Source organism: Vicugna pacos, chromosome 2 (genome assembly GCF_048564905.1).
Source record: "Vicugna pacos chromosome 2, VicPac4, whole genome shotgun sequence".
Classification (NCBI taxonomy): domain Eukaryota; kingdom Metazoa; phylum Chordata; class Mammalia; order Artiodactyla; family Camelidae; genus Vicugna; species Vicugna pacos.
Window position 1 is genome coordinate 30,097,862 of NC_132988.1, and position 17,525 is coordinate 30,115,386.

A 17,525-nucleotide genomic window follows, 5' to 3' on the forward strand; every position below is an offset into this window, starting at 1 on the left:
CATTTCAAGCAGGGAAAACACTAGTACAAAGACCCCAAGGCAGCAGTTTAACTGGTGTGTTTGAAGTAAAAGAAATAGTATGCTAAATGAAGGCAATTGTGTAAGATTTAGGTAGTGCCAGCCACCACAGCAAACAAACTCTTAAATCTCAGGGGCTTGACACAAGAAAGGTTTACTTCTTGCTTATGTTACATGTCTAAGCAGTGTGGCAGGAAGGCTCTGCTGGTAGAGGTTCCATTATCTTGAACATATGGTTTTCCAAGATCACTGGAACAGGGAAGAGAAATGGAAGAACACTAACTCTTAGCTAACTGAGCTCTGAAGTGATGCTCATCACTTCCGTCTATCTTCATCGGCCAAGCTAGGCATATGGACCTGATCTAACTGCATAGGAGCCTAGGAAATGTATATGGAGCACACGGCATGTTTGGTGGACACTGTCTCTGCTGTTGACATGGACCTGATCTTGTAGGGTTTTATTAGCCAGGCTGAAGAGTTTTTTAAGTGTGAATGAAGGCCAACAGACAGCTTTGAAAGGAGAAGTCACCTGATCTGATTTTTCAAAGATCATTCTGGCTACTGTGTGGAAAATGGAAGTGAGTAAAAAGGCTAAGGAGGGACCTAGAAGGCTGTTGCAAGTCTTGTTAAGAGATGATGTGGCTTTGTAGAAAAAGAAGAAAGAGAAAAGTGGATTAGTTGGGAGTCTTTTCATTGTTAGATGTAATAGAAGGTGCTGATGGATTGGATGTGAGATATGAAGGAAAAGAAAGGAATCAAGGATGCTTCTTGGGGTAATTTGTTCATGCTGTTTCTTTCTAGGGATGTTCTTTCCTAACTCCGCACCTGAAAAAATGTTCTTCCTTCCAGACCCAACTCAAATACCATTTTCTCTCTGAGGCATTCTTCATCCCCTGACAGATTGAATCTTTTCCTTTCCCTGCACTCCTGTACCATTCTGCTCATTCTTTATTATGACACTTACTGAATTGTAGTAAAACTGTCATTTACATCCATCTTTTCTACAAAACCATGAGCTAACATCTTGCCTGGTATATAGTTGCTCAGTAAAATTGTATTGAATAAATGAATGAATGTAGTGTATAATATTTTCTTCTCTTGTCCAGTGGTATGTATGAATTACACAGCATTTAAGCCTAAGGAATTTTTTCAATCTCTAAAACATTATTCTTGGCTGTATATCTGTAATATTTGGCTGCCATAACTGCTTTTTTCCCCTAGGGTTTTTTTTTTTCAGGCTTTTTTTTTTTTTAATTAACAGAATGAGAGGCAGCTGCAGGTACTGGCAGATTACAAAATGCGTAATTACTAAAAGTAACTGAAGCATATTATAGTATAATTCAACAGAAAAAAAAACATCTGGCACATGCTACGTTAATTTGTCATAAGAGAGTTTCGAAGAAAGCGTTTGCTGCAGCTGGCGGATCCATCATTTCCCTGAAACGAATAGTACACCTTTTGTTTTTAATCCTCTTGTATAATATAGAGCAGAGTTTATGTGATTCAATCTCCAATCATCGCTAAAGGATTTCATGCATCAAGGAAATTTTCCCTTATGGTGTATCAACCAAAATATACAAGGCCCATCCTTCACTTAAACAGTGCCTCAATAATAACAGAGTGATCTAAGCAATGATAGTAATTAATTATAATGCCCAAGATACTGGCCCAGATTTCAAACTCTTATCCCATACCTTACGGAACCGTAACTTCTCTTATTTTATTTAAGCTATTTGTGCTATTTTCAAAGAGACTAGTGCATTGTAGGGAAAACTTCGCTCTTAACCTTGTAACCATACCTTTTTAGTTGTATATATATCAGTGATACTGAGAATTGAGGTATGTTTAGAATAGAAATTTTCTCTTTCAGCATGGGTTAGGATATCTATTTCTATGACAGAGACAAACAGAAAAGGGCTAATTATTGTTACAAAACAGCTTCTAATGCTGGCCTTTTTGAAACAATCTTTACCTCCAACTGTCTCCTGAACATTTCCATAGAACTTCAAACTCAGTATATTCAAAACTGAACTCAGCATATCACACCCAGCCTACGTCTTTATTTCACCCTGTGTTTTCCATTTTCATGTGTAGTAATATCTACCCAGTTGCTTAAGCTCCATATGTCATCCTGAACTCTGCCTTCTCCTCATACCCATAAATCCAGTATTACTAAATTCTACCTCCTGAGTAACTCTTGAATCTACCCATTTCCTTCCAGTAGTTTAGGCTATCAGTATTGCTCACCTGGATTACTGCTGTAATCCTCTAATTACTATAGTCATGTTTACTTACTATTTTTCCTGCTGTAATCAGCAAGACTTTCTGATACTCAAATCTGATCATGCCACTTCTCCTTAAAATACTTCATTGCCTCCCCAATGTACTGATGGTAACATCTGAACTTCCTATGAAGACATAAAATATCCCTATATTTCCCTATATTACCTTGTACATGTAAAATCCAATCAATATTTCTTTGTGTTTCCAGCTTGTCTCACCCCAACTCCCACCTCCTAGTAATATGCTATGTCCCATTCATACTGAGATTCTTTCAGTTTCCTGAATTTATTATCCCTTCTTATTTCCTGGTCTTCACACATGGATTTGATTGTAACACTCTTCTTTTCGTTACCCTGTTTTTGTCCATCTAACTTCTATTTATCTTTCATATATCAGCTTAAAAACCTACTTCCTCTGGAGAGATGGCTCTAATCCCCTAATCCTCCATGTGGTTCCCGTAGCACTGTGAACTTTGTATAGCATTTACTACCTATATTATAAACCTCGTAGCTTTTCAGTATTTCTAGTAGTACATAAGTTTCACTGTGGAGGTGACTGGATCTTTTCCTTCCTCGTCTACCCAGAACCTAGCAAGTATGTGAACTGTAACAGGCTTTCACTTCAGTGTTCACTGAATGAGTGAACTTTGTGATTCCTTCAGTCTTACCCTAAGACCAGCACTTAAAATTAGATGTTGTGAGGAAAATTCATGCATTATTTTGAAGGTTTGAGTTCTTTCTTCCAGTAACCTGAAGTAAGCTTTCTATGAATGATTTCTATAAATAAAGCTCTATAGCACATTGATTTTTGTGCCAATAGTCTCCCAGATTTATTATACCACTTGATGGCTACTTTAAAAATGTAATCACCAAATTATCTAATTAGTTGTGATATGATAGCAAGTTTGTAGTAAAAACTTAGAAAAAGCAACATATAGGATATTAGAAATGTTGTTATGGAGTCGAATAGTTAACAGATTTTGCAGAATTAAATAAATTTGTGTTGGCTAAAAACCACCTTATGTGTACCAGGCGCTGTTCTAAGCCTTGTGAATGTAGCTTCTCTTTTAGAGCTTTTATTCCAGTGTGGGGTGAGAAATATTAAGAAGGTAACCTAACAAACAAGATAATTCTAGATGTTTCATATGGCTTGCAGAAAAGCAATGAGATGATACGATAGTAGCTTGTATGGGGTGACAGCTGAAAGGGCTTGACTAGTTTTTAAAAAGTAGTCAGAAAAGGTGAGATTTAAGCTGAGACCTGAATGATAGAAACAAGCTCTATGAAAAAGCCAGGAAAACATTCCAGGCAGAGAGAAGAACAGCAAGTACAAAGTCAAGTGTTACGGAGCAGACCCGTGTAATTAAAATACAGTGCGTGAGGAGAGAGAAAGCTGTCAGGCTGAGGAACTAGGCATGGCTCGGGCCATGAAAATCTTGTAGGCTTTTTAAGTAAGCTATCTTTACTTACTTTAAGTCATATTTTTAAGTAAGACTATTTTAAGTTAAAATTTTTAAGTCCAAAGTGCAGCAGTAGGAAATCACTGGAGAATTTTTAACATTCTTAGGTCTTTAAAAGACCACTTTGGCTATTGTGCAGAAAATAGACTGGAGAAGGGGCAAATATGGAGTCAGGGAAACCAGATGTTAGAGTACGACAGAATTCTAGACAGTAGGTGATGGTGCCTTAGGACAGAGGATTGTCAGTGAAGATGGAGAGAAATGGGCAGTTATGAAATATATTCAGGAGGTAGGGCAGAAATTAGTAATAAGTCGAACATAGGGGATGAGGAAATGGCAGGAATCAGATGACACATAAGCTTTGACTTGAGCATCTGGAAACATGGTGATGACGCCATTTACTGGGAAGGAGGGTACGTGGGAAGGTATAGAGAAGGAGTAGTTGCCACTTGGGGCAGGTTGCATTTGAGGTGCTCATTGGTGTTCCTTTACACTCATGGCCTAAATGGAGATCACTTAGGGGGACTGTGCAGGTAGAGAAAGAGGGAACCTGGGACTGTGCCCAAGGTACTCTAATATGTCTGCTGTAACTTGTGATTTTAGTTAACTGAATGAGATTTAAAACCTTAAGATGAATTTTCTTTTTTAGTAGAGGTCTTTTGAAGCCGTACACAAAGTTGAGGTCACAATCTTTGCGATTACTGACCATTTTGCTGCATACTGAGGATTAAGGTTTCTTTTTTTCCCAGAGAATCTTCATTCTGCCTTTTAGCCCTTGATGTTATATAATGCTACAGATATACTTTACTAACATCACCTGTAATTGATTGGGCTTAAGGTGAGAGGCAATGTGATTTAGTTGAGAGAACATTTTGATTAAAAGGCTGGGTATGAACTCAATTTTTTCATTCAATCACTGCATGACCTTAGCAACCTTAAATAATTTTTCTGAGTTTTAATTCCTTTACCTAGAAGATGAGAATAATAACTACTTTGCAACATTGAAGAAATCATAAGATATAGTGTTCATGTTCAGGTACAGTGGAAAACCCTCTTGGCTGATGTCCACTTAATCGTGGACCACATTAACCAGTGAAGTTTCTGTGCAGTGGTGCTGACCAGTGCCCGAGGCATTCCACACACCCTTACCTAGTCAGCTTCACACTAGTGTCCTCTGTCCCTTGTTTTACAGCATCAGTGTGATTGTTCCCAAGCCACGTTATGCCAGTTATACTTGTTTTGGAAATATATAATTTAATTAAATAAACCAGTGATGTATAAGTACAAAGAAGAGAAAGTTACTGTTTCTTTTTAAACTGAGTTGTATACTTTGGAGAATTCGCTGTTGAATTAAGTCTGAACAAGCAACTATGAAAGAATAGAGGGAATATTGTAAAAATCTAGAATAACCCTGTATTTGGGTTGCTTGCCAATTACCTTTAAATTCTTATACTACCTTAATGAAGCCAGAAGTGGGAACAATTGTAGATGATACATTATGGATGTGGTTTGTGTAAGAAAGATACTCAGCACTGAAACACTCCAATCAATGTGCTCATACTTAAAAAAAAAAATCATTGTATATCCCAGGCAAAAAGCCCAAAGTCCTTATCCTTCCTTAGTCCTCAGACGTCTTAAAAAAATCTGAGGAAATCTGTGGACCTTCTTCCTAGACAAGGGAAACACAGAAGATCTTGCATATAGTTCAGGGTGTTGGTGAACATACCTGAGCCCATCCGTGGACCACAGAGGAGGAGCCCTTGCCATAGGTGCTCCCCTTCCCCTACTTCCATCTCCAGCTGAAGGATTGGTTGACTTCCCAGTGTTGATTCCAATATTTTCTTAATAGAGACAGCATTATTTACTTTGTCTAAAATTATTTTTGTAAAATCTTACTAACATAGAAGGTAGTAAATCAATTATATTTTACAACTAAATTTTTAAATTATATTTTGTGGGCATGTCTAGGATTTTCTGTCACACGCATACATGAATTATATAAGTGAACTAAAAAAGATTTAGGACGCTGATGGGCTAAACAATCCTCAGGGATATTATAAGGAATTCCTCATTCTTCTATTAAAATTGGTAGAAGATCATTTTACCTTAAATTTTATAACATATAACATATGCTAGAAACTATAGAGAGGTTGGATATAGTTTCATTTAAATTCTTTAATTAGTATAGAATACTCTTTAAGTGCCATAATGTCATATAGAAACTGGAAATGTCCTCTATCTCTGTACCTTCTGGCAGGCTACACTTAAATCATCCCTGATAGGTAAGAATGTTTCTGTTTTTAAAGATTTCCAGTGAAGAGATTACATAGCTTTACTTGGCAAGTGTTTGAAGTGTAATACCACTGAGAAACTTTCTGGAAAGTCTTATTTTATGTTTATCCTAATTCACTAATGATATAGGGAACTCTCAATTATGTTCTCTAATGAAGAGACGTTTTCTCAGAGATAATACAGAGTCGGATCATCCTCCTGGGTCTTTCCTTTATCCCTGCAATGAAATATCCTGACAGGGAAATAAGGACTTGCAAAGAACTGACAGGCAGGCTACAGGAAAGTCTCAGGGGATAAAGCTGGTGAAATCACTTTTCTTTCCACCCTTTAATACCTTATAAACTTCATTCAGAAGTGAAACCGAAGGAAATGCTTAACTGAAAAATAACCTTTTCTTAGCCGCTTCAAATCCTTTGGAGAAAGAAGTAGACTATACATAAATCTAAATAAATAAAAATAATCTTTATCTAAAGTATGTTTTGTGGTAGATTCCTCAATAACTGTTTGTTGATCACATAAGGAATAAAATTTTCTAATTACTAGGTTTCCTATAGAACTTTAGCCATAAATCTCCAAATGGTTATTGAATCCCTGTGTGTAAAGCTCTGTGGTGTATACTGTGGAAACTAAAAACAATCCCCCTTTTAAAAGTTTCCATTGTACTTCCAGAAAAATGACAGAAACATTAGCCTAAAGTTGGCACATACATGATTTGTTGGCAAGACAGTGAGAGTCTCACTGAAGTGGAAGGCTCCTATTGCAGACAGGGTAGGAAAGATAAATTACCCAAAACTTTGGAAGATTTTGAATGCCAGTCTCAGGAATTTGTACTATTTTGCCCAATAGCAGAGAGCCGTTGGAAATTATTGCTCAAGGAAGCAAATTATTAAAGTGGTGCTTTAGAGAAAGTAATATGCTAGTGGTGTGTAAGTTAAGGAAAACTACTGTATGAACTGAGCACTTCTGTGTGTGCTGACAGATGCTTCACATACGTTTTTCACTTGATGTTGAGAAGCCTGAGCAGTTGACTACTGCAGTAAATCTAAAAATTACGTTATAAGAACTTGAGTTGTGATGGTAACACTGAGTAGAAATGAAGAGTAGATGCAAGAAACACTGCAAAGGAAGAATGTATTTAGGGGAAAACATTCAAGAAAAAAGTGAGAAATAGAGTTGACTTCAAGGTTTTTAACCTAGGCAGCGAGGGCAGAAGTGTCATCAGTGTGAAAACTGAGCAGGAGGATGAGGAATAGGTTTGCAAAGCTATGCAAAAAGTTTGAAGTTAGTCATGTTAAATTTGAATATAGGAGCCAACCTTTAGGGAAAGAGTCAGAAATAAAGCTATAACTTGTCAGGTTTCCAAGCAAATGTGTAAATATTTATATTCCTAGAATGCCTAATACACACATTCACACATACATTCTCTTTCACTTATTCATCTAACAAACATTTAGCATTGCCCAGTCGCCTAGCATGGTGCACAGTACAGTGGGGATGTTAAGAGCACAGACTTTGGAACCAAAGGGCCCACTTTTCAATCCTGATTACAACTGACTAGCTGTGTGACTCTAGGCAAGTTACTTAACTTTATTTGTAAATTCCTCTGTCTTTTAATTTTCTCATATGTAAAAATAGGAGTCTCAGGGTTATCATGAAAACTAAGTAAGTTAACTTATGAAAAGCACCTGGAACAGTGCTGGGCACAGAGTGAGCACTGTGGGGGCACTTGCTGTTACCACCACCATCACCGTCACCTTCACTGTCATGATGATGAAGAGCAGTGTTGCTCACTGTCCAAGGGGGGTGACAGCGCTTGATACACAATAGAATAAATATTTACACAGATAAAAAGTAACTTTGTATCTTTGTGATCTTAAATTTTGTGGAAAATTATTACTATCTGATAGTAATTATTGGAAATTATTACTACCATTCAGATAAGTTACCATGGGTAAGTGAATAGTTTAGGCATCAAATTATGCAGTAGGTGTTTTCTGAAAAAGGTTCGTATGCACTGGGTGATGGCTCACTTTATAAATATGATCATTGTATCATCTACATCTCTGTAGGACTCAAAGGTTATTTCTCGTCAGGACTTAGGTGCATATCTTTTACCTTTACATTTAACCTAGAAGACTGGCCACATTAGTCATTCTGCTTTTCTTTGTTTTGTTTTGTTGTATTGAGGAGCCAGCCGTAATTTTAACCTACACAAGATACTTTAAGCACAGTAATTTATTCCACATTATTATTAACCACCAGAATAAAGCTAAGATAAAATGTTTGAGGTTTTCTGCCACAGAATCAGTGATACTCAAGCTCTTCATCATCAGTGACCTGTTTTGATAAAGCCACTGAGTAAGAATAAGTCATTTCCCTCTTAGTTTGTAAGTTCTGTTATGGCAACAACTGTATGTTTACCACCACATGCCTTGCACTTGTCCATAAAGAGTGTTCAGTAAATATTTGTGTAATTGATTTGTGGATGACGTTATTTTTTGTTTTCTTGTATGTATTTATTAAAAATTGCTTGCTGGTGTTAACAGCTACCCACTCAAATATAGGACACCAGACGGACTTACCAAGTTTTTAGGCTCACTTGGAAAAAAAAATCAAAGCTGAGGTTGTTTTGGAAATGTCAGTGTATTGATTTGTTTTACAAGTTAGATCAAAAGATAAAAACCAATCCTGAATTAACTGTTTTAATACTCAGAAGTTGATTTGATCTTTTTTTAAAAGTTATTTTAAAGACTACATTGTATCTATTTCTAACCTGGGACTCTTGAAATTACCTTTGGCCAAAAGCAGTATAATGCTTACATGTTGAACAACAGCAACAAAAAAAGACGACAATTCTGTACATAAGATAATTCCAGCTAACAAAGCATAAAGGATATGAATGCATAAAATATAGCATATGTAAAATCACAACATAAATTTTAATCCTGAATATACTACTATGAAATGGTGTTGGAGTGATTAATATGAGCTTGAGTTTCCAGGAATTGAGCCTCTCTAAGAAGCACTATATATGAATCTTAAAAATAAACATTGTATCTGTTTAATATGAATATACTTTCATTTTAATGCCAAATAATACCTCAAGATAATATTGTTAAAGACACTTTGGCACTTTAAAAAATAATGTGTCCATATGGAGGAGGGGGGTGGTTTGCTTTTTTTATTGTGGTAAAATACATGTAACATAAAATGTACAGTTTTAGCAATTATTTAAATTGTGATAAAATACATATAAAACTTACTATCTTAATCATTTTTATGTTATGGTTCAGTAGTGCTAAGTGTATTCACACTGTTGTACAACAAATCTTCAGAGTATATGTGTATTTTATAAAGAAAATGAGCAAGTCGTTTAAGATATGGTCTATTAATAAGCAGCTTTTATTTTGCACACAGAGTAGTATTTTTGTTCAAAACATGGACAGGTATCTCACTAATAAAAGATTCTGTTTTCTTAGATTTTTGAAAGTTGTATTCTAATGGCTTTTTTTCTTTTCTTTTTTTTCCCCCTCTCTCTTGATTAATAGGAGTGAGCTGAGTCGACAGAAACTTCATACCCAAGAGCTGCTTTCTCAGCTGGAAATGGCAAATGAAAAGGTAGTTGAGGTAAGATAATGACTCTCCTGGGAAGTACTTTCTGCTGCAGCTTGATACACAGGTAATAGAATTTTACCTGAGCCAAGTCCAAATTAATTCTCTATTTGGAAATGACCATAAGGATGTGACTGTTTCTTGTAGAAATCATTCATAACCCTAAAAGTCCACACATATTATAATGTGAATAAAAGCTTTGAAAGTCAGTGATTCATCATATTTAAATGACAAAAGATAAAGACAAAAAAGCTCTTATGTTAGTTTTACCATATAACTTGTGCTGTTTCTGAGTTGTTAGGATCCTCTTCACTTTTACCTCTGTGCATGTCTTAGATTGTTTTTTTAACCCAAATCCTCTTATTTTGTTTTAATCCATCACCAAAGACATGTAGAAAATACTTTTGCCTACTTGGAATATATTGAAATATTCCTTTAGGTTAATGCTTTAGAAGTGAGTATGACAAGGGTTCATCATTTTTTTTTCTTTTTTGAAGAAAAAAAAAAGTTAAGCAATTTCTAGATTAAGATTAGAACTTTCTAGAACTCTGATTCTTTGTTTAATGTCCTAACTTTGAATGTATTTGTTGGAATGTAATTAATAGGCTATTTGATCCACCAGCTCTCTGTGGCCTTCTATAGGAGCCATGACTTCAGTGTTACAGCCATTAGGGAACAATTAAATAATAGCCATTAAAATACTCTTTGATGTAACTCCCACTTCCAGGAATTTGTTCTAAGGAAATAATTTAAAATATGAAAAATTTTAAAGGAAGATATTCAACACAGCAATGTTAATTATTTTGGAAGATCAAAAGCAACTAAAATATCAGTTGAAAAAGAACAGTTGCACATACTATGATTTATCTGATCTGGAGTATGCCTTAGCCATTATGGTAGCAGCATAGAAAAATGTTCATTATGTGTGGTGTGACTGTAACTGTGAAAATGATTATTATAGATGATAGCATTTTTTTCCCCAGGTTTTCTCTAGTGTTAATGATTTAAGTTAAAGAATTTAAGACTGCACATTTAAATGTCTTAGTAAACTGGAACAGCCAGTGTAGTTCTCTTCATACAATTTAATTTTGCTTTGGGTCACAATAAGAAATAGAATGACATGCATATTTTAACAGGGTACTGTTATTTCAATATTTTGTACTACTAGGCATGACCTTCACTCTTACCACTTGTATGTAAGGACACGGGAACTGTCTAATTCAGAAAACTGTAACAATTCTAGATGTACAAAAACTTTTTTTTAGGCTAGTAAGTGTGGAGAAGGCCCATGTATGTTTCAATTGATAGAATCTTTGAACTTGTTTTCATGTTGTGATGTTTATATTTATGATGCCTACAGTTTCCTGAGATTGCTATGACAAAGTCATACAGACTGGGGTGGCTTAACCAACAGAAATTTGTTGTCTCACAGTTCTGGGAGTCAGAAGTCCAAAATCAAGAAGACAGCAGGACTGGTTCCTTCCAAGGGCTTTGAGGGAGAGTCTATTCCATGCCTCCCTCCTAGTTTCTGGGAGCTTCAGGTGTTCCTTGTCTTGTACAGAGTGTTCTCCCTGTGTCTTCATGTGTTCTTCCCTTTGTACATGTCTGTCTCTGTCCAAATTTCCCCTTTTTGTGAAGACACCAGTCATATTCGATTAGGGCTCACCCTAATGACTTCATTATAATGTAATCATCAGGAAAACCCTATTTCCAAATAAGGTTGCATTCATAGGTACTAGGGGTTAGGACTTCAGCATCTTTTTTTAGGGACATAATGCAACCCATGACAATGCCTTAATAACTCTGTTGACTCTAATACCCTCTGGAGTCTACAAATGTATTGAGAAGCATGTAGAAACAGATTTCTTCCTCTTTTAAATAATATCTTTATTATATAAACATTTAAAACAAGTCTCACTCTGTAAAACTCAGGATTTCTAGAATGAGTATTTTATGTTCCTTGAACTTTAATAATGTGTATACTATGTTACAATTTCCCGGAGTTTGTCCTGGCACAGTGGCTCTAAATGCCTTAGGAAACTGCATCAGCACCACCTAAGAACTTGACAGAAGTGCAGATTCTCCAGATTCACCCCACCCCTACCGATGCTCTGGTGGTGAGGCCCAGGTCTGCATTCTCACACTCTCCAGCTGATTCCAAAGTAGTGACCTGGCATCTCAAGGTTAACATCACAAACTGAAAGTCTTGTTCTTAACCTCAGGTTTTCTTTGCTTTTGGATTTAATCCATTTTCTTTGGTGGTGCATAGGGGAAAAACAAAACAATTTAGTCAATGTGAAACCAACTTTGAACTTTGAAGTTCATAACTTGAAAAATGTGAATTTGGAGATATATTATCTTTGCCTTTTTCTAAGTGGTAAAATGATGTCCAGATATTTCATTGATTATTCCATAAAAGTCTCCATGCCACATATGGATTTATAACTTCTTTGTTTTATATTCCCCTTAATAGAATGAAAAGTTAATTCTAGAGCATCAAGAAAAATCCAACAGGCTTCAGAGGCGACTAAGTGAGGCGGAACAGAGAGCTGCTTCAGCCTCCCAACAGGTGGGGACCCTCCTCGTTATCCCTGGAAAATAGTAAATAGTCTGACTAGATCAAAGAGAAGAAAAATTCTTCAAAAGTTCCCAAAGAACTGGTGGTTTTATTTTTATTTAATTAAACTATTTAAAATTAGTCTCTTTAATATTTGCAGTTGAAAAAGTAAACTTTAGAAACAGAAATAAACAGCAGTCTCCTGCTGCCGTGTCCAATGTGATAGCCACTAGCCCAAGCAGCTGCTTAAATTTAAGTTAATTAAAATCAAATAAAAGTAAAACTGATATCCTCAGCCACACTAGCCAGATTTCAGGTCCTCAAAAGCCACGTGGAGCCGTGGCTGTCATACTGGACACGTGGTTATAGAACAACTGTCATCCCAGTAAGTTCTGTGGGACAGCACGGCTCTAGAATTGTGTTCTGTCTAGACCTAGGCAGATGTTCACTGACAGATTTGGAAGTAGATAACATTGCTTTGTATGTAGTATTTCAAATTGTACTGTTTTTATTGTTGTTTTTAAACGGAAAAAAACTATTTGGCTTAGGAGTTTAACTTCATTTCATACATGTTGTGTGTGACCATATAAATCTAAAATACCATATAAAATTTGTCCAGTGGGAAACAGAGTTGAAAATGCATAATATCAAGGAAATAATAAGGGGCAGTTACTCTGTAATACTCACACATTATATAAATGAAATTGTCCATTTGTTCTAAAGTGGGAACAATAGTCTCTCCTGTTAGGAACAAAAGGAGAACAGCTTAGTGATTATAAACATAAGCTGGAAACAGTTTAGATAGATATGCAGACAGACCAGACAAAAACCAGGTTACTGTATTATTAATTATATTTAGTTATAAATGTACTGCTTCAATCAAAATTAATATTATTCTTAGGTATTACATCATTTCCATACATAGTAAAACAACTAACCCTAAATACTCACTGAATTCAATTTGTGTTCGTAATGTTTATATTTTTTTTTTTGAAATCTACTTCTGGTATGAATATGGCATGGCATTTAACAAAAATCCAATAATAGTTTGCCCTTCTATTTCCCTCCCTCTTGAAAGTAATTATAGTTTTATCAAGTAAGTTTAATTTCTTATAAAGTTATGAGTTGATGGAATCTTGAATTAATCATTCAAGAATTCATTTATTCACTGAGATTATAAGGTAACAGGAGCCAAGGTACTAGGCAGTATCTTGAGAGGATACGTTTTGGTGTCAGGCGAATAGCCTGGTACCATTAAGTGGCCACGTGACTTTGGGCAATTTCAGCTTCTCTAAGCCTCAGTTTCTTCATGTTTTAACGGAGGATAATAACACCTCTCTGATAGAGTTATTGAAAGATCAAAGGGATTAACACATATAAAGCACTTAGCATAGTCGTTAAGTATAAGTAGATACTTAGATATATAGAAATTAAATTTCTATAGCACAGTCTTTAAAGCTTTCAGTTTACCTTTTTTAAGGAACATGGTAAAGAAAATAATACCTACTTAAAATCAACTACCTGGAGTTCTATATCAAGAAGGGTACAGTTACAGAATCTTAATTGTATAATTCAATTGGCTCTAGTCTCCTTCCTGACAGAATTAAACCTAAGCAGTCTGACACTGATGTTTCTCCTGCAATTTAAACTCCTTAATGGCAGAGATTCCACCATTCTCTTTGTAGCTTTTTTTTTTTCATGTTTTGTCAGTAACCATTTCACAGATTTCTCCATAAGCCTTTTTCCTTACATTCTGTTCTCATTTGAAGATGGAAGGTAATCATTTAGCATTTTCGCCATACATAGGGAGTTTATTCCCTGGAGTTAACTTTTTTTGTCCTGTTTTAAATGTGTCCAAGTCATAAACTTTTTAAGACATACATTCAGTTTTTTACAAATCTTTATCTTTGCCTTCTCTCAATCTTTTCTAATTTTCCCATTTTATTCTAAAAACTGGAAACTGCTATTAGAAATAGTATCCTGCTAAGGGCTTGATATTTAATGAAATAAAGAAGTTAAGAGGTCTGTATTGTCCCTAACATGTGACACTCACCCATGCAGCCCAGCCAGCATCGTGTCACTGGTTCAGCACAAGCCCTGCGCTGTATTCATTCAGTCATGCTCGAAGTGTGCTCCTCTGATTAACTTTCTCTATACTTTCTTCTTCCATCTTTGGATTGTGGTTAGATGTTCTAAGTGTATCATTCTAAATTGTTGAATTCCACACTGTGTTCTTTTGACAGTATGGTATTTTTAAAGATCAGTGTGGTAAAGCCTTTCTCTGCAGTACACAAAACCTAGAAACTATGAGAATTTAATAAATGTGACTATGTAAAATTTCAGATTTCTGCATTAAAAAGTCATAAAGTCAGTGACAAATGGAGAAAATTATTTGCAACACATAGACAAAAGGCGAATATCCTAAACACATATAAAGAGTGACTAATCAACAACAAAAAAAAAAGTACTATAGTACAATGGGGCGAATAAAGGATAAAAGACAGGTGGCTTTTAAACATTTAAGAAATGCCCGACTCATCCTCACCCATAAGACAAATGCAGATTTAAACTCTAATCACATATCATTTTTCACCTGTCAGGTCATGAAGCTTGATAATACATTGTGCTGGCACTTTCACACATCATTGATGTAAATGTGAATTGGTACAACCTCTTTGGTGCCCAGTCTGGCAGTATCTCTCAAAAATTGGAAATGTACCTAAGCTGTGATCCAGCAATTCCAAGAATGTATTCTGCAGGTGGTGCATTTGCACCTGGCAAGTCTGTGCAAGGATGCATGTAAAAATTACTAATTGCAGCATCACCTATAATTTTAAAAGATTAAAAACCATCTAAATGCCCATCCACAGGAAACAGTTCAACTATGGAATATCCATGCAAGGGAAATTTTGCAACTGTTAAAGAGGAATAAAGTGATTTAATGTGAAAGTACTTCTAAGGTAGATTGTTTAGCAGGAAAAAGAGATGAAAAGTATCTCCAGTACTTTATCATTTTTTAAAGAAAAGGCGGTGAGGAAATATATGCATATGTTCTCACTTAGAATATGTCAAGAAATATACTTAGGAGCTGGAAATAGTAGTATCTGGAATTAGGCTGTGGAATGAAGGACAGAGATGGGAAGACTTTATGCTCTGTGCTCTTTTGTACTCTGAGATGTTTTTAACCATGTGTCTGTATCATCAATTTCAATTAATATTCAAACGTTGTTTCCCCATTAGACTTACTATGATCTATCATCACCTTTTTAATACCTGCCCTGCATTTTGCTGGCTCACACGTAGTTTGTGTTCTAGCTTGTTTTCTGATTAGCTTTTATCTAGATGTTTTTCATCCATTTGTAAAGTATGTTTTGGAATTCCAAGTATATCACTGAGCTATGGAATGTCATATTTGACATGCATATCTCTAGTGTAATACAGACATTTTAAAGTATCAAGAGTGAAAGAGAAATGAACACAAAAAGTGACCTCCTACAAGACCCTTTACAATAAGATTATTTTTAATAATTGTAAGTTGTGACATATTATACTTTGTATTAGTCTAAGATTTTCCATAGAGAAAGTAACTATTTACTGATTGTTTATTTCAATTGCAGCTCAGTGCGATTACAGTGCAGAGAAGAAAAGCAGCCTCCATGATGAATCTGGAAAATATTTAAAAGTATACATAGTTCACTCCCAGAACTTTAGAGTTGGGAAAGCTGTTGGACTAGAAGTGTATTAAAACGGTAAAACCTGCGTAGAATGGTTAAGGCTTGTGTCATTTTGCATAAGCATTTTCCATTCTGTTTTGAGGGTTATTGGAAAACAGAACACTGACAGCTTCTTGTAAGTAAAGAAAATATAATTCTATATTGAGCCTCAGTGGAGAATAAAGCCACCTGGGAAGAACTGATTGCCTTCCTCGACATGTCTATTTTTTTTAATTCCTCCTTTTTCCCTTGGAAGAGTGTAATAATTTTCAAACTGTCCTAATCATGAGTTTGAAGAAAATGCTAGAATTTTAATATTTCAGGTTCCAAGATTTGCATCTAATTGTTCCTCATAGCTTATTTTTAAAGTTCCCAAGTACCCATATTTTTATGAATTCATATGTAATAAATTACACACTTTCTAAAATGATGCTGTCATGTATTTTAATGTATAATTGTAGTGATTCATTTTTAACTTACACAATTTCCAGTATTTATCAAATATTGATATTTAAGAATTTGGGGAGGTTTTGGTCTGTTTGGGGTTTGGGGTTTTGGGGGAGGTGGGTAGGGTTGTTTTGTTTTGTTTTTGCTGTTACTCAAAACAGTATTAATCAAATGGAATCTTAAGTTCTGAGACTGCATGGGCATTAAACTATTGTGGTCCTATTGATTTCCATAGATCCATGTGCTCAGTTATTCTCTGCTCCTAGTTTGAACATGGTGCACCCTGCTTTCTGTGATTAGAGTAGATGGGTTTGCATCTGGACAAGTTAGGAGACCACTGTAGTAGTCCAGAGAAAATACAATGAGTTAATAAGTTAGAGGTGACGTAGCAGCATGCATGTGTAAATATTCAACCAGCACAGAGGTTTAGGACTGATACCAACAAATTGGGATAGTCATGGGTCTTTGGCATGGAGCTGAGAATTGAAGCCATGGAGTGTAGCGGCTTGCTGAGGGGCCTTATGTGATGTGCTAGCTACCTCCTTCCCTCCATTTCTGCTCTATCCCTGATGAAGGCCTCTTCATCTTCCATCGTGACGTCATCCTCCCTCCCCACACAGGGTCTCTGCACATACTTGGCCATTTGCATATTCTTCAGATCATTACTTAGACACCACTGTGTCAGAGAGCCTTACCTAGCCACCAGACTAGGTTAGGTCCCCTTGTTGTATTGCTCTTAATGTATGCTATATGTTTTCCTTTATAGTCCTTACTAAAATCTGTAATTAACTCTTTGAAATTTTTTTCTTTAATGTCATCTCCTCCCCGATGGACTGCAGGATCCTTGAGGGCAGGACTCATGTCTGCTGTCATTCATCGTTGCATTCTTAGCAGTCAGCACTGTTCCTGCCACATGGAAGGTATTCAATAACTGTTTGTTCAAAAACTGAGTCATCAAGGACAGGACCTTAGAAAATGTCTTTATTTGTTGAATGACCTCAGGAAAAAGAGTCTTTGGAGGAAACTGAATAGGAGCAATAAGAGGGCTGTAACAAAGCAAATCCAATATGATGAAAACTGAGGGAGGGAAAAATCTGATTTAGTAAAAGCTGGGGGTGGGGGTGCAGCAAATTGTTGCTACTAT

At 35.8% G+C, this 17,525-nt stretch overlaps 1 protein-coding gene across 2 annotated transcripts in view; it reads left to right on the forward strand.

Moving 5' to 3' along the window:
• The window catches only part of SCLT1 (sodium channel and clathrin linker 1), a 155,998-nt gene extending 139,848 nt beyond the window's left edge, over positions 1-16,150 (forward strand). For both annotated transcript variants that reach the window (XM_072937586.1, XM_072937588.1), the window contains 3 exons: positions 9,601-9,679; positions 12,138-12,233; positions 15,839-16,150. In XM_072937586.1, coding sequence (XP_072793687.1) covers positions 9,601-9,679; positions 12,138-12,233; positions 15,839-15,901 — 238 coding nt within the window. In that variant the 3' untranslated portion in view covers positions 15,902-16,150. The remainder of the gene's footprint in view (positions 1-9,600; positions 9,680-12,137; positions 12,234-15,838) is intronic.
• Positions 16,151-17,525: the final 1,375 nt, after the last annotated feature.